The sequence below is a fragment of the Sturnus vulgaris genome, chromosome 1 (genome assembly GCF_052056855.1).
Source record: "Sturnus vulgaris isolate bStuVul1 chromosome 1, bStuVul1.hap1, whole genome shotgun sequence".
NCBI lineage: Eukaryota > Metazoa > Chordata > Aves > Passeriformes > Sturnidae > Sturnus > Sturnus vulgaris.
This window is the reverse complement of record NC_142243.1, coordinates 129978325-130000585: the sequence shown is the minus strand read 5'-3', so window position 1 is coordinate 130000585 and position 22261 is coordinate 129978325. Positions and strand designations below refer to the sequence as shown.

Below are 22261 nucleotides of genomic sequence, written 5' to 3'. Positions count from 1 at the left end.
AAAAATAATAGAACAAAATAATAATTGGTTTCTCTGTTTTTCAGTTTGGGGTATTTTTTGTTTTTTGGTTTTTTTTGTGGGGGTAGGATGGTGGGGATTTTAAATGTGAAAGCTTTTCAAAGGCTAAGATTTGACAGAGTTTTCTGAAGATCTTTGTATGCATTTTGAGACATCTTCATTTCCATCTCACACATTTCAAGATCCAGGTGCTTTAGAACATAGCCTGCCCAAATGATACTTTACAAATTACAAAGTGATTCCAAATGGAGTAGCAAAGTCATAATAAATTAATTTACAAACTAGGACCAGAATCTAATGAGCCCATTCTTCAGTATACGTTTGTTCAAAAGTTTTGTGAAGGCATCTTTCATTATATATTCAATTTTGATGATAATTTGTAGTTATTATTCAAAATTAACACTTCCTTCTGCTATCAAAGAGAAAATACCTACTTAGAGAAAGTTTCTTAACATATCCATATAGTCTTGTATTCATGTTCAGTGTTACTGAAGTCAATTCCCAATGTACATGTTTAGTAATTATGTTTAATATGCAATCATGTGAACAGATTAGTGACTCCTTACCAGAATTAAAATAACAGCAGGGAAGCAAAAATAGAAGTATAGATTTATTAGAGAAGTTATCTAAAATACAATATTATCTTCCTTTTTAAATTAGAACATATATTATTTCAATGAAAAGATATTTTGTATTATTTCTATGGTAATAACAACTTTTAAAGATGACACTTAATTTAGAACGTGTTTAATTAAAAAAACCCAGCACTACCATTAAGACGTTAACTAAGGCTGTTGACAGCATGGGTAAAAATGCAAAATAGTCTCAAAAATATTTACATGTCAGTTTCTTAAAATCTAAGAAGTCTAATCCTAAATATTCATTTCACTTAGCTTTCTCAAAATACCTTTTTTACTAAATAATAGCTAGATTCTGTATTCCTGTGCTTCTTACAAAGCTTCAAGTTATCGTTAGTTACGTGTACTATCACACCAGTGGATGAGGTTTCTTAAAATGGCTTATTTTGCTACCACCAAATCCTCTCCCAAGTAGCCACCATACTGTTATACCAAAGTTTCAGTCGTAGTAAGTCACCAAAATGCACACAGCCACCCACCCCCTGCTGCCCCCAACCCCACACCTTAAGAACCCTTTCCCATTTGGCCAAGAGCCTTTCACATTTCATTAGCTGGCATTTCAGATGCAGAGCAAAAGAAAGAATGGATCTGGGAGACAAGATGTTGCCTGGGCACACATGGCAAAGTTTGATTTGGGCTTAGCAAAAGGGGTTCCTCACAAACACAGCAATTCCTAACGCTCTCAGCACGGAGGTTACTGGAAGGAGGCTCTGACTTCTCTGCTCTTCAAAGGCTGACACGGGCGCCAGTTGTCCACCATGTGGCACACGGGCTCATTCTCAGCATTGAAGCAAAGGCCACGGATTTTGCACATCTGTGGAAAAAGGCACAAATATCCTCAAATGCATCCTCTCATTTCAGCGGGACTTTTTGAAACTACGCATCTTGGGCCTGAACCAGAGCTCCAACTCAAAGTTTTATCGGTGCTAGTAGTCTAGAGATGGCATCAGCACCCAAATGTCTGCATTTCATCCACATCATTTCCAGCCTCAACAGAGACTCTCCTGTCCACAAAATATCCTGGCAAGCACAGTTATGAAAGCACAAAAAACAAGGGCATAGATACACATTTTGTGAACTCCACAAGAAAAGAGCTGTTTGTCCTTGACCCAGATATGAATTGAAATCCTTTCAGAATCCTCTGCAAGTTATGCAGTTCTGGATCTTTTGTTTTTAAGTCCACTTGAAATAATAACAAAAATGGCTTTACCCTGGAGTCAAAATAAAACTGTTGAAAAATTCAAGTTATCTTGATTTTCAAATGCTATAAGAAGGGAAAATCACATCAATAGGAGCATACTGTATAGTTATGGTACTTTTTCCTAAAGTACAATTGGAGCTTGCAAAATCTGATGCAACAAAAGCACCTTTATGTCCAAATAGGAATGTCCAAACCTCACAAAAGGATTGTGCCAAAATAATAACCCACCCCAAACATGATCTCAGACAGGTAGAAGTGCTGATGAACATATGTAGGTGGGACACAATTTCCTACAAGTCAGGTTCTAGACCTGTTTATTTCCACATTCAAGGAAAAATGGCCTCAGCAGTGACCTGTCTCCATTGGACTTCACCTTCAGGACCAACCAAAAAAAAAGCTCAGGGCTCAACCTCTGTCAGGAACTGCTGTGTCACAACAAAGGGTAGCAGGCTTGCTACACCCTGCTGTTATACACAGCTTCTTTCTAGCTTTGGAAAACCTATCTATCTATCTTAAACCGTGCATATGGTTTCTTGTTTTGATCAGTATGGGGGGGGGGGGGGGCGGGAATCAAACTGCCACACAGAGTGGAAATATTGATGGTAATATGAAGGGACATGTGGTGGAGTAATAAGTGGTAACTTTTACCACTTGTATGTGGTTGGAGTAGGTATAGTAGAAAAACTCCCACTATTTTGGTGAGTGCCTTCCTGTCCTACAATGAAACCGTATTTGCAAACTTTGAATTATCAACAGCAATAGGAACAGTTTGGAGCAAGTAAATAGTGTCAACTTGAATGCTCCTTTGCAGTTTACTAAAGGCTATCAATCACTGCTATAGTTATTACTTCCAACAGTTCTTCCTCATCACGTATTCTATCTTTTATTATGTTAAGTTCTACAACAGCTCAGTTGCATTTTCTTTCACATCAGATGAACAAACTCGCTAGAATTAGGTGCAGGTTGTTAGCATATCTGCCATTCTATAAAAGATACTTAGGAATTTGAAGGTTAGACTAAGGCCCTTCAGGGCCAGTTTGTATTTATAGGCTCTAGATTCTATTTATATCTCTCAAGCACACAGATCTGAACCCAAGAATGGCATCTTGCCTGTACGTAATTTCATTAATGGATGGCCAAAAGCTGGGGCCAAGAGTGATTTAATCTGCACAAGCTTCTTCCTCCTAGGAAGACTATCCTTCTCAGGCTGGTCAGAGATTTTCTTGCAGACTTCTGGAATCTGCAAATTTTGCCTCTTCCAAACAATGGGAGCTTTATTAGAATCATCACAAATCTGCGTAGGATTTCCCAGTCTGTTCTGTGACAAATAGAACTTGCAAAAAGAGCTCTGTGTCCTGGAAACGCTGGAAAATCAATGGACCAACTACAGCTCTACAGTGTGAGACTGTGGATGCAGCACACATGCTCCCCAGGTGCTTTGTAAACCTGGCCTTTTCAGGGTAAGTACACCCAGACAGGTAATTGCATGTACAGCAAACCTGCTGATGCTCACAATACATGCTAGACTAACTCTGCATGTGCAAATGGTCTTTTCATGCAAGCCTCAATTTTCCAGATTTTTACCACATAACAGCTCTAACCATGCATCTGGAAAATATCTGATAATTTTTCTAACTTCTCCCCTCCATTTTCCCTGGAGTGTGCAAATAGAGAACAACCTTACATTCTACAGCAAACTCTATATCCACAGGCAGAAGCAGAGTCCTGTCAGAAGAGGATTACTACTTCAGATAGATATTTTTGACATGTGATGCTAGCTAATACCTTGCACAGCTCTGCACTAACACTGCCACTTACACAGATCACCTGGTGGGCTGAACTGAAGCCATCAGTGTAGCTCCAGTAAACATCTACAGGCACCATCCATTGGAAACCTACCTGCTCAGGGCTCACAGTGATGGGCTCCTTCAGAACGTGCCAGATCACACATTCAAGCAGGGGTGGAGTGGTCAGTGAGCCAGGGTATGTCCAGTAGTCTCTGCATGCAGGAAGGAGTCCAGTGGGGTCAAAATTTGTAAAGGAAGCTTGCTTTCCCTACAATAAAGTAAGCAGATGTTCTGATGTCAGAGAGACACCACATACACACACAGGGATTGCAGCACTGAAGTCTCCTAGGAAAGCTCCATGTTTCTAGGAAGGCAGATATGGAACGTGGCATCAAGTGTTGCATGCCAACTACAGTACATTCAGGTTTAAATACTCTCAGCAATATATTTCTTACAAGATTTTCAAGATACTGCTTCTCGTATCAAATGCTGCATTTATGTTCCTTGGTCTTAGAGATAAGAGTTGACCTCGCCTGAAAAACAATGAGGTTTCAGATGCCACATACACTGACTGCACTGGAAACAGAACCTGTGAGACCTGTTGGAGAGTTCATTGAAGTAAGCAGCAATATCCATTTACCTCAAAGGGAGCCTGATGAGAAACGTAATCTCATTTTTTATCTTTTCTGTCCACATTTCTCATTGGTACAGGCCTTTACCCACTATGAAGGTACCTAATTACTCACTAAGTACTTTTAGTTTCTCATTACACAGCACACTAAAATCACACAAACACTGCACACAATATTTAAAATACAGAAAGACTCTTTTCCCCTAAATTATATATCCTGATCAATCTGTTTATCTGAGTTCTGTCTAGAAATAGCCAAGAGAAGCATGCCCTCTTGGAAAAAGGAAATTTAGCCCACAGATGAGGGGAAGTGTCTTTTCCATCTGTTACCAATGACTAGAAAGGGCACCTAGAAGTGTAGTTTAGATTAAGAATATGAATCCTACCCTATAGGTTTAAATACAGTTGAAAGAAAGAAATGTAATCACAAAGAGAAGAAATAATCACTCTTTCTAGTACTCCATGCTCTCTATCTCAACTTCATTCCAATCTGTTTTGTTTTTAGAATTATAGTATAGGAGCACCTGTGCTGATGGCAGGTGGGTTTGTTTTACTTTCATATATGCAGGAGGCTGGGAAGAAGCAAAAAAATCTACTTTCCAAAGCAGATAATGCAGCACAATTGTATTGGGTGTCCATCAACATAGGCAGCAAGTATTACCTTGGTTTGAATGGAGCTCAGAGCATCCACAACCTTCTGAATCTCGGGCTTGGCATTTCCCACCTGTAAAACAAACCATATGAAAATAAAAATCACCATGCATTCTCATGCCACCTTCAGTTTTCTGTTAGAGTTCTCAAGGAAATTTTTTTCCAACCACATTTCAGTACATAATAGGAGTATTACAGCATAAGTGACTAAAACAGTCTCTGTAAAATCATGCCAGTTGACAGCGAGCAAAGACAGGTCAGCCAAGGACACTGGACAGAATAAAGCTATTTTCATTTACAGTGTGTGGATTTATTTTTGGACCTAAGCTGTTCTTTTATGGAAGTCACCCTGCTAATAGAATAATCACCCTCAGTGAGGCCAGGATGGAGTACTATGTACTGCTGTAGCAGACACCTCCTCTAGATAGCTAGTTGAAGACAATTCAACTAACACAAAACACTCTGGCAATTAACAATGACAAGAAAAGGAAAATCGGTGTTATTTAGGCTGGTTGCACTGCAGATTCGTACACATACACACAACTTGGTCAGTTATGCACATCATCTTTCATTGGTAGAGTTATGGCAGCTTCACTGCCTTGATGAAGGCAAGACTACTGCTACATGGCTGCCACTGTGATGGATGGAAGTCATACTCCATGGCCAGGGTACAGCTTTCACAGATAAAGGAAGGTAAGAATTTGGAGCACCACCTAGTTTGCTATGGATTTGGGCAGCATAGCACAATGCTGCTGTATTCTGTATTTTCTAATCTTAGGTTCCCTCCATAACACAATGGATGCGTTGGACAAATAAAGAAAAATTTTAACAAACCTTCATGAAGATGCCCACCACAGCTAAACCATCAGGATGCTTCACAGCTTCAGCAAATTTACCATATTTTACATTCCAGTGAACAATATGGAGCTACGAGCAAGAAAACAAAGAAGCACTGTGAAGATGATATTCCATCCAGAACACTTCACAAATGAAGATGTAGGGAAGTAATTTATTACGAGCAAGATGGTGTTTTACTGCTGAAGTTTGAAAGCTTTTGAGTACAGTTAAGAATTTGTTGAATTATTTATCTACTTTAAAGTTTCATTTATTCAAAGAGAGTTCTCTAATGCATTTTATTTTGCTCCTCACTCATATTCTCTGGTAAGTTTCAAAGGCAAGCTGTGGCTGTATCATTATGCTTTTCATGTGGTGAAACTCCTGTTATCTTCAGCATAAGTTTTTCCCACATACAGGCCCATAGGATTTTAATGTAGTATTTTAATGTTATATATCCTGGAGTTCTTACCACACTGACATATATTGCCAGTGTCAGAAGAAGCAGAGAAGACACACTAACTATAGATTTGACTTACAATTTGAAAGTTTTTTTTTTTTAAAAAGTCCTGTCCTTTTCTGGAAAGACTTGGAAAAGAATGTGAAATGAATCTCCAGATCATGTTCACCAGGATGTTACTTTCTTTTTAATTTCCCAGTCATGTCTAATTTAAGTTCACCAGGTTATTTCCCCACATCTGCAAGTCAAGTTGAACAAGTAATTATGGTCCTGTGAAAGACAGGACGCAACTGAAAGTTTCTCAGATAAGACAAAAGCTATTTCCCTCATGAAAAAGCAGCTGAGCCAATACCTGCCAAATTTGTGGGGAAATTTATCTGTTAATGTAAGTCACAGGTATGTTTCATAAATGTTTATTTATGAATATATTTTAGAAGTCAGTCACAGAAACCAGAGGTAGATTTCTAAAACAAAAGTTGGGATGCAAGGCACTAAAGTCACTCAGTTTCTGTATGAGACTGTAATATGGAGTCTTACGTGGTCTGAGGGACATCTGGAGTCTAAAGGATATCAAAAAGAGTGCCTGTAAGATTGCACTTTACTGTCTGCCCTCTTCATAGCTCCCCTTGATTCTTCGCTATCAAAATATGAAAAATATTTGCCCCAAAATTATTCTGCTGCTTTTATAAATACCTCTGATGTTAAAAATTGAAACTAGGAAAAGGGGAGGTGTATGTATAGAGGTGCTGCAATTCTATTTCCTTATTTCCAAGAGTCATTGAGAAAGCAGGGAATAAAAAAACAGGTATTGTTAATGCACGATTTTCTGTTTCTCTTTGACATGAAGTAGCTGAGAAAAAAAAATTTAAAATTATAATTTTTGCTCTTTTGCAAGGAGTATGTTCTAAGGTGGCATCATAGCAAAGTCTTCTATGGTAACCTTCTCATATGAAAATTTGTAGAGAAGGTGCTACTCTGGTAGAATACTCATACAAAGAAGACACTGGAGAAGGTAAAGCATGTCTTACCTCTGCATCATACTTCACACCATCCACAGTGTGCTCAGATCCCTGGCCTTCACAGGATCCCCAGTGAATGTGAAACTGCACCAGCCTGTAGACCCCATCCAGCGCTCCTCCCTGCAGCACTGCAAAGAAAAAGAGCCTTTATTAGCAACTCACATAACTTTTGTTATCAAGTCTTCCCTCAAACTGAAACAGCTGTCTCAAGTCTTTTATGTGATTTACAGTTCATTGCATGCTGCCATGCTACTCCAGATCATCCTCAATGGTACATTACTGCAATACACCAAAATCGATAATAAATGCATAAAAACGTGAGTGACTTTACAGTGAACATCTCATCAGCAACTTAACAGGCATGCTAGTATTACAAGTGATGAGGGAAGATGTAACTTTTCTGTCACCAAATAAATAAAAAAAGCCCTTTGTAAGGGGCTCACATTGAATCATTCTAAGTACATTTGAACATCAAAACATTTTCCATGTACTAATGTACTCTGTCCTTTCATTTTAGACACTTCATCCATTTAGGCCTTAATCCTGCAAATCCTGTGGCAGATTGGATTGAGTAAAATGTTTTTGTTTCCAATTTAAACCTGAACACCTGTTTGCCATGGGTTAGCTTTGCTGCAGCAAGGTAAAGCACTAGGCACAGGACAAGACAATGCAGTGATGTGAATTCAAATCTCTTGTCCTTCCCACTGTGGTAAAAATGACAATGCCTACATAGACAGATTTTTTAAAACATGGATTGGAAATGAGTTGTTTATTTATGGTCTCTATCTGGCATTACTCATGCTATGGGACTGCTCTGAGTGAAGTTCCCAGCCACACTTTGAATTATACAAGAGCAAGCTCCCTTATTCTGCTTGTTAGTTCCACCCTTCTACTCCAACTGTGACCAATCACCATTATGATATGCAGGATCAAGCCCTATCACTGCAAAATGCTCAGGGCACAGACAATGTCTCCTCCAGTGCAGTATAAAGCACAGAATAGTAACAAATAGTTCTCTTAAATAGAGCTATTTATTGAAGTTATCAGAGTAAGGTTTTACACCAATCTGTGGTTTGGTTGGGGATTTTTTTCCTTTTTTTCCCCCCCAAGCATCTCAAATCCAAGTTCAAAATTAAATCTTTAAGTTGTTAATATTTAAAAATTGAAAAACAAAAAGTAATTTGAAGCATTAGATATTTTAAGAGCCCAATTTCTCTCAAACTATATATACAATAAAGTGACAGAAGAGTGTTGCCATCAGATATTACATGTAAGTGTGCTCTAATATGTATATGTGCCACAAAATGATTCTGTGGAATAAAGATGCTTCCCTCTCAGTCTGCAGTTAGTCTAGACACTAGCACAATACGTGCATGTGTGAAAACATACATCAATCATATGCTGGCTGGAAAAGCTGGCTGCATGTTCAGGTTTGAAAAAGTCCCATTATATACAAGCATGGACAACACCAGCCATGGATATAAACAATAAGGTGACAAAGATTTCACTAAAAATTTGCAATACATGAAAATGAAGTAAGATTTCTTAAAAATACATGAGTTTCCACCACTGTTCCCTATGCATGCAAAATTTGAGTTCAGTGGACAAATCTAGCCTTTGCCTCGGGCTCCTTTGCTGAATATATTTAGAAGTCTCCCAGCACGTATTTTTATTTGAAAAACATTAATAGATGTTCCACTGCAACCTATGTAATTTCCAATACTGTAGCCAACAGACTAGGACTTGTCCTACCTATTTCCAAGCTACGTGATCCAAAGAAGAACGGCTACTTAAAGCAATCAAATAGGAACATATCTTATTTTACTTTTACATTTCTGCATGTGCTAGTTGCCAAGAAACATAACTGTTTCAAGCACAAGACTACAAATCTGAGTACTTTCTGAATGGCAGCTGTAAAAAGGCATTAGTTCCTTTTGTAAATGAAGCAACTGGTTGCTGTGTCTTTACAGATGCAAAATAATTTAATCCACACAATATAGTGTTTCACTTTAAAATTATGCCATGGAGTTGCAATGTTTCCATTTCTTTAGCTCACGGTCTTGCCAGTTGTTGCAGGTACAAATGGACTGAGGTTCCACCACTCCTTGACCTCAGAAAGCACTAGCACAGCACAGGTTAATCTGCCATTATTAATCAATGGAAAGCATGCTGAAAAGCAGAACCATGCAATGTTCTCGAGTTCATTTGCAGTGTTATTTCTCTACACAAAGTTTGCTGTAGTCTCAAAACCCCAAAAGATGCAGAAAAATCCCTTTGCAGTTTTTGCTTACTTTTCTCATTCTGTGGTTCTCAAATCCAGCACTAGCTTATTTTGACTCACAGCAGGGCATTCAAAGAAAGTAATAATTAGATTAGTATGAATGAATACAAATTCAGCAGACTTAATTACAGAATGGCTCTCTTGTTCTAGCCCATTTTAAGCATTATTTTTTAATACTTCTCAGCCTTTCCAAGAAAGCAGAATTTAATACTAAACTTAAAAGGCAAAGTAGGAATAATAGAGTTTTTTTTTTTTTCTTCAGAACAAGCTTTTTAAACCATAAATAAATGTTACCGGTTTTTGCAATATTAAAGTTCACAAAGAATCAGAACAACATTCATACCACCAACTTCCCTGTCTGTTCCATGTAACAGGAATATCAGCTTGAAGCTACGTTGAAACCTTTCCATCCTTTTATTAAAAGTTCTGTGTGAGTTTTTTTTAAAGTTTAAAAAAGTTTAAAAGGGGAAGTTTTGATCCATATTTGAGCATTTCATCATTAGCTCCCTTCTTTTGAAATCAGTATAAGTGAAAATACAGATGTAGCTGTGATCCTTTCTGCTTTATAGCGTAGCTTAGGGTGCAGCACTGTCTGAGGACAGAACAAGAAGAGCTGAATAAACTTTCTTTTCTCACAGATTCCGTCTACTCGAGACAGTTTACATCATAACCTGGTCTTGTGTTACAGCCCAAGAGGTGACAGTTTGACAATGCTCTTTCTTTTTTTCCCACTATAAGACACTTACTAGACAAATTTGGAGCTACTTTCCTTAGATTAAGAAATTGTAACCTTTTTCCATTTCCATTCTATCTTTTACCCTTTAATGGAAAAGTTATACTAGTAACATCCAGTAATTATATTTCACCATTGAATTATCTCATAACATGGTCTAAATTAGATGAACACAAGTATTAGTAGCACTAATTCAGGAAGTCAAATAATACACACAAGCTCTTCCATTTATGTGACTTATACCAACTGTGGGATTTCTTGGATACAGAAGGTGAAGTTAATTTGAGTCCATTACACTTTTTGGGATGTTTGAAAACACACAGAAATAAAAGGGCCTTTTGCTGCATCTGGTACAGCTGTTTACTGAGGCTACATACCTTCACTGTTCTATTTAAAGGCAAATCGGTGAGCAGTTATCCTTCCAATGTAAAACAGAATAGCCTTGTAAAAAAATACTGTGGACCACTTCATACCTTTATTCAAAAAGTGTCAGCAACCACATCTAAATTTTTGCAGGAATACTGTGGGAATTACTGTTATTTAGTTAACTTCTATGGAATGTTCTCTCTATACAGAGCAGAAGACCAATAAATCTCATCAAGCCAATAAACATGCCAAAGCATTAATCAAAATGGAGGAACTACAAGACTGTTTAATGAGTTAGATTGAATTCCTTCCTGTCATACAAATTAGTGTGATAAGAAAAAAATACTACTGTGAAGTTTGTCATTTGTAGAACATTTCCTCATTCTGCATTTTCTCAGATTAACAATCACTGACTACAAAGCTCCTTCTAGCAGCTGAAATAATGGGTCCACTAGATCACAGAAAATGTACGAAATCTCCAAACTTGGAGAACTAATTCTAATTGAGATTCCACCAAACAAAAACCCAGCAGCAGGACACTTCAAGCATCTACCTTTGACATCAGCCCTCTTGTACACACACTGCTTTAGCACAAAGAAAACCATGATTTTGTATCAGCCTTCAGTAGATGTGATGTGTAAATAACATTCTAGGTAAATGAAAACATATGCATAGTGCATACATTAATGTTAATATTTGGTAAGCTGTTGTGTATACACAGACATCTATACAATGGTAAACAAGACTTGAAGAGAGAAAGCAGATGAAGCATTACTTGAGGCAAGAAAAAAAACCTACTTGAGCACCATGTACTATTAATGACATGAAAAAGGCTCTTACAAGGATGCTCAGGAATTAGCCTTGTGTTCTTATGCAAGGATGGGCTTCCCATCTGACAGACTAGAGTTCAGTTAGGGTGAACTGTCAATTCTCTGAAACATGAAGTACGGAGAATCACATTTTGTGAGATGTTTCCTTCTTTATGTTATCCCTTTCAGATATTCCTCCTAGGACATTGTATCATTACAAGTAACAAAAGTAAAATAGCATTGAAGTATCTGACTATAGGGCTCATATTTGCAGAAAACATCTGTAATGGGTTTCACTATGAGGGGAAGAAAAAAATATTTTAAAAAAAAATCTGTATATCATAAGGAAAAAATACCAAAACAAACCTACTTCTGACCTTGCCAGAAATTTAGCCTGATAAGGCCACAAGGATGTTCCACAGAGATAGACCAGAATGAAACAGTTGCCAAAACATAGCAAGTCTGAAGACGTGTGTATCTACAGCAGGTCAGTGGCTCCAATTCACCTCAGTTGAACTGAGACTGGGCAGCAGCCAGAAAGCAGAAAGACTCTGACCTGCTTCAGGATACCAAGTCATTTAGGTTCTTAACATTCCTCCAACTCCCTGGGACCAGTAGAGCTTATTTCTCATGTAGTCTCTTAAACAGAAATTCTCTGAGAATCACAAGATGCTGTACTGAGACTCTGACAAGCCTTCAGCCCTCACATTTCACACTATTATAGGCTGACAACAACTTTAAGAACCAAGCTGGAAGCATTAAAATTCTCTTGTAAGTAACAACTGATTTAATTTCTAATAGTAATACTTAAGCACGAATCCAGTGGCTGCTTACTGTACTGAAAATTGTGTATTAGACAGTGTTCATACTATGCTGAGATCTAATGAAGGACTAAAACTCAAGGTGTGAGCATTGCCTCTAAGTATGCAGCAGTCCTCATGCTTGTAAGTAAATAAACAAATTATCAGCTGAGAAGAGTGGTAATCGTGACATCTGGCACACAGCTTCATTACATCTTAAAAATAAACCTTTCCAAGTGGCCCCAGCTGATAACAGCTGGCTAGTTTCTCCTGGTTTTGCATTAAAAGTGCCTCTAGAGGAGGGATTAGCAAAAGGGAAGGAAGGTTCCATGATTGTTAAATGTGCACTCCAGGTGGAATTTCTGCTCAGAAATTGCATATTAACATAAAAAACCCCAAAAACCCCACCAACAAATCCACCCCCCCCACAGTGTGAATGAAGAAGGGCACTTTTCTGTAAAGAAGTGAAGGCCTGGAACATGCAGGACTAATCTCACACCCTCTCATCTTCCTTTCCAATTCCTGGAAGTACTGAATCTATTAAAGTCACTTGTTTATACAGACTTTGCAGCTTCTGGTGATCTCAGTTCACAGGAAAAATGACTTAAAGATCACATGTCCTTGAAACCCCTGACTTTTTAGCCAAGCCATGCACAACATTACTTGTGGCATAAGCAGGTGTCTGAGTACAGTCCCCTAAATCTATAATCAATCAGTTCTCTCATTTCTGATTCCAAAGGATAAACACATTCATTGCTTAAGCTATACTGCACTGCAGACCTTAAATCCATGACCCTCTACTGATGACATGCAATATTATTCTGGCATGGCTAATATTATATCTTTAGATCTGGGAAGCCTAAAAATAGACCAGTAGCAGTGACTTTGATTAAGAGTTGTGCCTTAAAGACAGCAGACCACATGTTTCTTCTTCCTTTTGACCAGCTGAGGTAAAAGCATAGGAGAAGAGCAACAGTGGCACTATTTTCAAAGAAACTCACTGCCAACTGAGCAGTTCTAATGCACTGGCTCTCCAATAACCACTGTAACAAAATAGATTAGGTTATTTACAGTGAGTCATAATTCAAGACAGCTGAAATGTATGCATTAATACTGACAATTATATAAAAATATCAGGTAATATATTGGATTACAATTACTGAAAGACTCTCAAGGTGAACTAGCATCAAGGCAAACACAGTATTTTCATTTTCAAGGTCTTCTTATAATTTTGAAGTTCTACTATGACTTCGTATTTGCAAAAATGTCAGATTTACTTGGGACACTGACTTGAACTTCAATACTCTAGCTAAGCAGCAAGGAGAAGGAAACTAAGAGACTTAGCCACAAGCATAATTTACCAGCAGATTTTGTAAAGTCTCTAGAGTTTTACACCATAGTTGCAATTCACTTCTGTCAGGTTCTACAGCTAAAATATATTTTAACATTCTTGTAATAGAATAAATTCACGGCTGATTGACTTTTCTTTTATAAGCTCATCAAACACTTGATCAGAAAAGTCTACTGTTGTGAACATGTCTCACTTGAATTTCAGAACTCAGATAAATTCTCAAAGACTTTCTGGAAAAACTCAGAGAACACACTTTACGTATGTTACAAAATCTTTCAAGCTCTTGAGGGTTTTTTGAGCAGAGTCACATCCTGTGGTTTTAGGGCTCTGAGAGTTCGTTGTTTATTTCTGTCTTTTAAAACGAGGGAAGCGATACACAAGTCCTTACAGAAAACTGGAATATGCAGTGTTTAATATGACAAAAGAAGTAGTCTCAATGAGACTCTGCTGTAAAATTCCTGGATTATAGTAACACATTCTTATTTTAAGAATTATCATCATCACTTGCTTCACTTGTACATATAAGGTCTGGTTCCATCACAAGAAGGGAAGAACCTGAATTGAAAGATTTATTCCTAGTGACACTTTTATCACTATGACTTTTTGCTCTCAAAATGAAGAAGAAATTTTTTAAATTAATGAATTTTAAAGATTAATGCCTACAAATACTTTATGTTTCACTATTATTAAAAGACAGTGGACATTAAAATTAGGAAAGCAACTGCAAGAACTGAAGGGGAAGACTAAGTAACAACAATGAGGAAGTTCACAGTTCAGTTTCCACATACAAACTCAAGAAAGCATTCCAAAAGTCTCCAAGGACAAAAAAATAGAAAATGCTATTTTATGTAAGAGAAAAATATGAAATTCTTCCAGACCAAAAAAGTTCATTTACACGGCAAATCTGTCTTGTGAATATCCTATCCATACACCATTTCTACCAACTTGCAACTGTGAAATATGAAGGGGATTCACTTTGGGCATTAACAGAGCCTTAGCATAGCTGTCACACAACCAAGACAGTTGCTACAAGAACTGAAATCAAAGATTTTTAAGTAATTACTTAGGAAGAGGGTTTTTCTAAGCATTGTTAGTAGCATGTAGGCATATCTAAAAAAAATTAAGATGAAAGTAAAACAAAGTCAGATTCTAAAGCTATCACAAAGAATTAATACGATTTCTCTGTTAGAAAATTATTGTAAGAAAAAATTGTATAGTGATAAGCAAAATTAAAGTCGGAATCATGAGTTATGTCTTTAAAGCACCACCAATTAATAAAGAAATCTTTTGAAAGCAAAGAAGAAAACATTTCCTTCTGTGAAGTTACATCACTCATATAAAATGCACATAAGGTTATTTCTGTTGAAAAAGCTGAACTTTTTTCTTACTCAAAGTAATATAGATATCACTTTAAGGAATCCCAATTTTTCTTTTTGTTTTTCATAGATATGGGCAGAAGCTTCCTACAACTTTCCTGATGGATACATGTAATGTAACAAATATACATTCTATAGCAAAAATACCAAGATTTTTATTACTCTCATATCTACTTGTTCTCATTTGTGATCAAGAGTATCCACATTACATATTTTCTGAATCGAAGAAATAAGTAATATGTTCTTTCAGAGAATTTTATCCAAACATGCATCATAGCATAATAAAAAGAGGTAAAAATGCTAAAACTATCTGTTTGGGGGTTTAATTGCAAGAAGTCGTTTTGTATATTGGGAAGAGCAGGAGTGATCAAACAGACATTAAGACCTAGAACAATTGTACAGTTTGCTCCAGTGTCATTAGTCATGAGACTGACAGTTCTTAATGAAATGGATCTACTTTGCGTGCAGTTACTCATCTTGAAGATTATTCACAAACAATGATCTTATTACTTCATTTTGGGCCTACTACTATAGATAATTCATTACCACATATGGGACAGATCATAGAAACAAGCAATACAGCCTGTGGGAAGTATTTACAGGATATTATTCCATTGTCTTCCATAAAACATACCAGCACATCACATAACCTCACACAGCTTCTCCCTGGGAGTGTTGTGATGTCTAACCAAGAACTGAGTATGCATATTTGAGTCTCAGATTCAGAATCAAGCAGATACAAGTCAAAGACAGCTCTACTTTGTGTAAGGAAAGTAGGTTACCTAGTTAACTGCATACAAATGAAGCCATTAAGTGTTCTGCCAGGTAGATTCTATGCACTGTAAATGTCAATAGAGAAAGTCTAGTAGTGAATGATCCACCCTTACCTAGCTTCACAGAAATCTGTTTAGTGGTTTTTGTTTCTAAAAATAATTTTTTTGTATTCACTAATAGAGATACCAAGAATATTTCTACTTGCATTTCCTATCCTCCCACTCTGAAAGCTGTGTCACTGCATATTTGTCAAAGGATCCCTGTCACAGATGTTCTGGTTCTGCACTGACTTCTCATAAAAAAACCCATTCTTCCTACAGGCATTTCTGTAAATTATTTTATGTTCCTGCCATTTATTCCTCACAATGTGATTTTCACAGTTCATCCCAGACCTAGGTACACACAAAGTGAACACAATAGGCTTTTACACCTTGGAGACCTGAACCTGCTCTCAGTGAGAGAGCAGGATGGCAGCAAGAGCAGACTTGCACATATCTGGTATGAAAATACCTTTTTTTGTACTCTGGATCATTTACCTTATTCTCCATGACACTGTTAAACTGAACATGATGCAGGTCCTTTAGCATCCCAGTGTTTCAGAAAAATAAACAGATCAGAATATCTTTTTCCTCTCCTTTTTAAAACGATACAAACATTAACATTGATGCTTTTTGTAAATCATATATGGACCTACGTGTATTTATACAACTGTTACATTTGTATCTGAGCATTTAATATTGTTCAGCGTGAACACTAGAGTTAAAATACAAAGTCAAATTCTTAGAGCACTGCTGAATGTCTGTTATATGGCTGTATTACATTAGCTACAAACGCCTCGTATTTTTAGTAGGCATAGATCATTCGGTTTCAGCACCATTCCCTAAAAGACATGGCCAACAAAACACTTAGGAAAACCAGGACACTTGCTCAAGCAAGTTAAATCAGGCAGTGACTTACAACAGGACTGTTTTTGTTGTCCAAATTAAAAATAAAGGCACATTCATTGTGACAGGGTGATGATTTCTGCAAATGCAGCCCCATGAAAAACTACAATTAAAGACAACGTACAGAACCCTTGTTGCAAGGACAGCTTGGATTCAGGCTGTCCTTCAGAAAGTCCATTCTTTTCAGTAAGGATTACTAAGGGTTTGCAGGATTCAGTGCTTAATTTCACCACAGAGCACAATGAACAGCAAGATACTGTGCACCGACTGCCTGCTAGCAAACTTTGTAGGAATGCATCAGACACTTTATCTAGAAAGCCCAGCATCAAGAAATGCCAGAGATAATGCTTTTTTTGAATTACAAAAGAACAAAGAGGTATTTTCTAATCATTCCTCTGTTTCTGTACTAACCTGGGAGCCTACTTCTTACTGGCTTCAGAAATATGAAACAATATTTTGATAACCAAAGAAACTATTTCTGAACTATTTCCACTTCAAGTTGTTAACTGTAACCCTTTGCTATTCTAAGGCCATTTTTTTCCTACAATGTATTTTCCCTCTTCTTTTAACCATTTGATCAATAGCTTATGATAACCTATACCTAAAATTATTCCTGTCAAATACTTCTAAGTTTTTTCCTTTCCACAGCCAAGCCCTTATCCAGAGCCTTCTGATTTATACAAAAATAAACTAATTCACTTCACTGGAGTTTAGCTGCCTTGACAGCCTTAGTTTTCTTCTAAAGGGATCTCAGTTTCCTGTTTGCTGAATCCTCACCTTTCAGAAGCCAGAACAGTTTGGTATTCATCCTTAAAAAACCCTTATGGATTTACATTTTAGTAGGAGTGTTAGTAGCAATTGCTGCCATTCCCCTCCTGCACACGAAGGTGAGGTCTCACCTGACTTGTCGGAAGAATCATCAAACTCCACGTTGAAGGAGTGCCCGTTGTTGACGATATTTCTGGCCGTACTGGCATCATAACTGAAGCTAAGAGGCTTCAGAGAGGAGTCGTACTTGGCGGACTTGCAGCAGATGTCAATAGGGGACTGGCGCTCTCCATTGGCGATGGGAAAGTGCTCATGCCAGTGAGCGGGTCCTGTAAGATAGTGGAAGGCAACTCAGTGGGAAAAGACACAAAGTTCGGGGGATATAAGCGATAACCCTCCCTCTGGAAATCGGGATGTTTGAACACCAGCATCAGCCTTTAGCTGCGTACCACTTGCGCGGGCTGGCGGTAGCGGCAGCACAGGTGAACGGGGATCCCACCTGGGCACCGAGGCACCCGGCACCCCCCAGCCCCGCTGGGGCTTGTACGGGAGAGTCCTCGAGGCCACCCCGTCCTGTGGAGTAGCGTCTGTCGCTCCCATCCCGAAGTAAAGGAATGTAAGCAGGGAAGCAGGAGATGCTCCGGCACAGCGTGCGGAGCGCAGGGCAGGCTGCCCGGGCGCAGGTGCATTTCAAGGTTACGAGAGAAAGCCGCCACCGAGCTTACTGCCGGTCCGGGCAACGGCTCCGCCGGGCAGCAGCGGGCACGTCCCGGGCGCGGCTCCCGGGGACCTGCCGGCAGGTGTCCTGCACCGCTGGGCACTCACCGTCGTGGCTGCCGTATCCCCAGTGGTGGGACATGGTGCACAACCCTGCTCCGTCCGTGGAGGCTCTCACAGCGCCGTGGCCCCAGCACGCTCTCAGGGGCTTTTATAGGCTCCCGCCAACTCCATGCCCTTCTCCGCGGCCGGAGGAGGGGTGGAGAGAGAGGGCGAGGGCGGAGGGAGACTCCGCTGGGGGCGGAGAGAGCGGTCCCTGTAATCCGCGATGGGCCGCGGAGCCGTGGCGGGCCCGGCGCAGAGCGCCCCCGGCAGGCAGGCGGGCGGGCGGCGCGAGGCGGTCCGGCGCGAGGCGGTCCGGTGCGGCCGCAGGCGGGCCGGCGGTTCCGGGAGGTGCCGGCCGGTACCGGGCCCGCTCCGCGCCGCTGCTCCCCGCGCTGCCACCCTCCTTCCGCGCATCGCGCACCTGCGGGCGCCGTGACCTTGGGAGGTGGCGGCGGCCGGGCCGAGCAGCGCGCCGGGAGCCGGTGCTGGGCTGGCGGCGGGTGCGAGAGTGCGGTGCGGGAGAGGGAGCGGGTGCGCGTCCGTTTGTCCCTCTGTGTGTGACTCTGTGTGTGTGTGTGTGTGTGTGTGTGTGTGTACGTGCGGGTGCGCGGCGCGGCACGGCACGGCGGTCGGGTGCTGCTCCCTGCCGGGAGCGGAGGGAAAAGAGGGAAGAGGGCAGCCCGGCAGGGCAGCTCGGCCGTGCCGGAGGGTCCTGCAGCCAGGGTTTGGCATAGGTGCCAGGTTTTGGAGACGGAGATCGGCGGAGTTGAGGAGAGCAGCTGTGGTGGGGCTTTAGCAGAACGGGGACGTCACTGCTCATTGCTCCGTAGTGCGTTTTTCCTGATCGCCTCCGGAGAAGCTGCGCTTACGTGTAATCCCTACCATTGAGGCACTACACACTTAACTGTGAGTGCGGCTCAGCTACCGCTCTCGAGGCTGGATTAGCGAGAACAAAACTGCAATACATATTTTAGATGTTTTCTTATTGCGCAACGCTCCGGTGTTCCGTGGCAGGACAGGAGGGACCGGACCTTGGCAGCCCTTCCAGCGGCGGCTCCGTTCCGTGTCGTGCCGGCTTCCCCGGCCGGGCGCTGCCGTGGGGCGGACTGGCCCCGAGGGGCAGCTCCTAGCCGAGAGCGCTTGCAGATGGTCCTGTTTGAAGGCTTTTCTGTGTCTTGCTCTGAGCAGTTTTCGGTATAGAAATGACATTGTAACTTAACCCCATTTTCTTCTTAAGATGGTTTATTCAAATGTGGTTTTAATATTGTTCTGTTGTGATTTAACCACAGGGGTCTAGATTCTGTTTTCAGTGAGGTCATTGTAAATCTAGAATAACAACGCCAGAATGACTTCATCATTTACATTCAGCATTGTAAAATCTGTCTTTTGTTTGTATTTGTAAGAGGAGGGAGAAAAGTCTATTTGTGTAATGGGTACTATTGGTAACAGCAAATGTAACCAGCTGGAAATTGCTTACAAAAATTACCGGCATTTCTCAGACCCTTTAGAATATAAGCAGAAAATATTTAAAGATTATTAGTGATTAACACAGTGTGTGTCCTCACATTTGCATGCCTCAATATGGTTTAGTGACCACAAAATGGAAATGTGATGATAAAACTGTATACACAGAAGTTATTTAGAAACGGCTGTGGCGTGTGATGTAGAATAACAAATGGAAATGCATGTTAAACATTTATTAGTCATTCCTTGTTTGCTCATTATAGATACTTTGCATCAATCACTTTCAAACCTGCCAGTCATGCTTCCAGTATATCAACAATCAGTAAATGCAGAGAGATACACAAACATATATAGGTAAGAACCCTTGAAGAACAAATCAATAAAACATCCCTTTATGTTGTAAGAAGGAATAAGATTTTGGTACCTTTCAGAAGGTTTCCTTCCATTCAATTCTACTGTTTAAAAAATCCATTCAGCCTGATTCTTCTGTACTCTCACAAGTCAAGTTTCCACTGACGTCAACAGGAGTACCATATAAAGGACAAGTACAGGATTAAACATGACACAATGTTTGGCATGGTAGGCTTCCTAAAAGATCTTAGGGTTCTTACCAGGGAAATTAAGTCAGTCACCAGCATCACCAAGGGACTGGGATTTTTAATTACTTGAATCTTCATTTTCTTATCAGTAGATGTATAGTATATGCTAAGCATACATAAGACATACATCCACAAATAGAAAGTCCAGTGCTCTTAAAATCAAATATTGTTTTCCTTGAAAATATTCAGCAGTACTTGCAGGCTTGAGCCCATGCCAAGGGACTAATGAGAGCCTGGCGTTGATTTGGGCTAGTTGATTCCAGCCTCTTTCTTTTCTGTCTCCTACCTGCATCAGACGCATAATCTGTGACTGTGGTTTTATGGCAGAATGCAGTTCCTCAGACAAAGCCATAAGCTAGCCCTGAGACGAAGGTGGATACTAGAAACAGTGCAATCGATAACATTGGACATGGGTGAAGCTGCAAGGCATGTTAGCAACAGCAAAAGAACACAATACACATCAGCTCAGTGCCTGCAGCAGTTCAGGCTTCTCACAGAAATCCAAACCGTGCTCCATGAGGCTGCTCCTGTCTGCCACAGTTGTGATGAAGTCGGAATGACGCACACCAGTGAGGCCTACTTGCATGTACAGAATGTGTAGGAGCAGTTCCCAAAGCACATGTTCACAAATCCTGTGGCAACAGAAGCATTATAAATACATTTCAAGCAATGCAAATACAGGGAACAGATTAGATAATTACTGTAGCCATTTGGTTACTCATGATTGACATTGACATTTTGGGCAGAAAAGATGCCAGTGTAATCTTGTCTCCCTTTTCTGTCACTACCAGTACCACATACTGTGAAGGTTTTTAGAAACTAATAAAACCAGATGCTATTCTTCATCTCTCCTCAATTTCTTAGATCACATCTGAATGTGGTAAACAAATTGATGTTTCTAGATTTGATGGTACTTTTGAATCATATTAAATACAAATAGAAGCAGCATCAATAGTTTCAGTAAGTGCAAACTCTTCACTCACTCAGATACCTCCATGTTGTTTATGACACTCGTTTGTGGGAAAAGGACAAGACAAAGCTTATACATCACTTAGGCCCCTCTTGAATTCTGTTTTGAAGTTTTACATGTCACAGAACAGTTGTTGACTCATTGCACAGGAAGGGCACATCCTGTTATTATATGTTTTATGAAATTTCCTGAAATACATTTTTATTGTGATAATTATTACTTGTGAAACACATAAAATGTCAGTACAGATGGAAAATGGCAGATTCTTCCATAATAGTGTCTTTTTTTTTTTTTTTCATAAATTACCGATTTCTAGTAGTACTGTGGCTGCAGGAGTGATGACACGTCACACAGGCTTTAACCTACTAGACATTTCCAGCAGAAGTGCATTCAATAATTATGGTCAAATCTATCTTTTAATTTTCATGGTATATTTTCAACTCTGAAAATCTGTTTGCTTCCTTTTTTTAACATTAACAGTCATGTTACTGTTCAGTGCTGAGCAAGACGCAGAACCTTGCAGTGTTCTGATTCATTCTAGCAATTCTGTGAAAGTTATATGCAGTTATGAAAATAAAAGTAATTTTTGGTCCTTAGGTAGGTTAGTCTTTTCTTATATTACAAAAATGATGTTTTACTACTAATTTCTAATGAGAGACTAATGCAAAGCAAGCTTTGTGACATGTCAGTGCAGTGGAAAAAGCCTGACTGCCTCTCTTGCTGAGTTCTAACTATTGCTGATAGAAGCCACTTTAATGCATTTTGAAATACATATATACACTTGGAAACAGACCAGACTTAAGTAATCTCTTCTGTAAAAATGAACAAGCTTGACTACATGAATAAACTTGTTTCCAGACAAAAGCTATTTGTCATGATTCAGTGAATTTACATCCACATGATAAAACCCTGTGCAGTGTAAAATTAATGTTAATAAGGACATTTTAGTAAGTCCTTCATATTTA

General features: G+C 39.5%; 1 protein-coding gene across 1 annotated transcript; it reads right to left on the bottom strand.

Annotated features, from left to right (window-relative positions):
- Window positions 1-615: 615 nt before the first annotated feature.
- LOC106849855 (carbonic anhydrase 2) lies at window positions 616-18522 on the bottom strand. Its single transcript, XM_014870745.2, has 7 exons — window positions 18267-18522; window positions 17573-17770; window positions 7249-7367; window positions 5761-5853; window positions 4937-4999; window positions 3757-3912; window positions 616-1470 (listed from the first exon to the last, which is right to left on the bottom strand). Exons 1-7 carry the CDS (start codon window positions 18298-18300, stop codon window positions 1351-1353), a joined length of 783 nt encoding a protein of 260 aa, XP_014726231.1. The 5' UTR covers window positions 18301-18522; the 3' UTR covers window positions 616-1350.
- Window positions 18523-22261: the final 3739 nt, after the last annotated feature.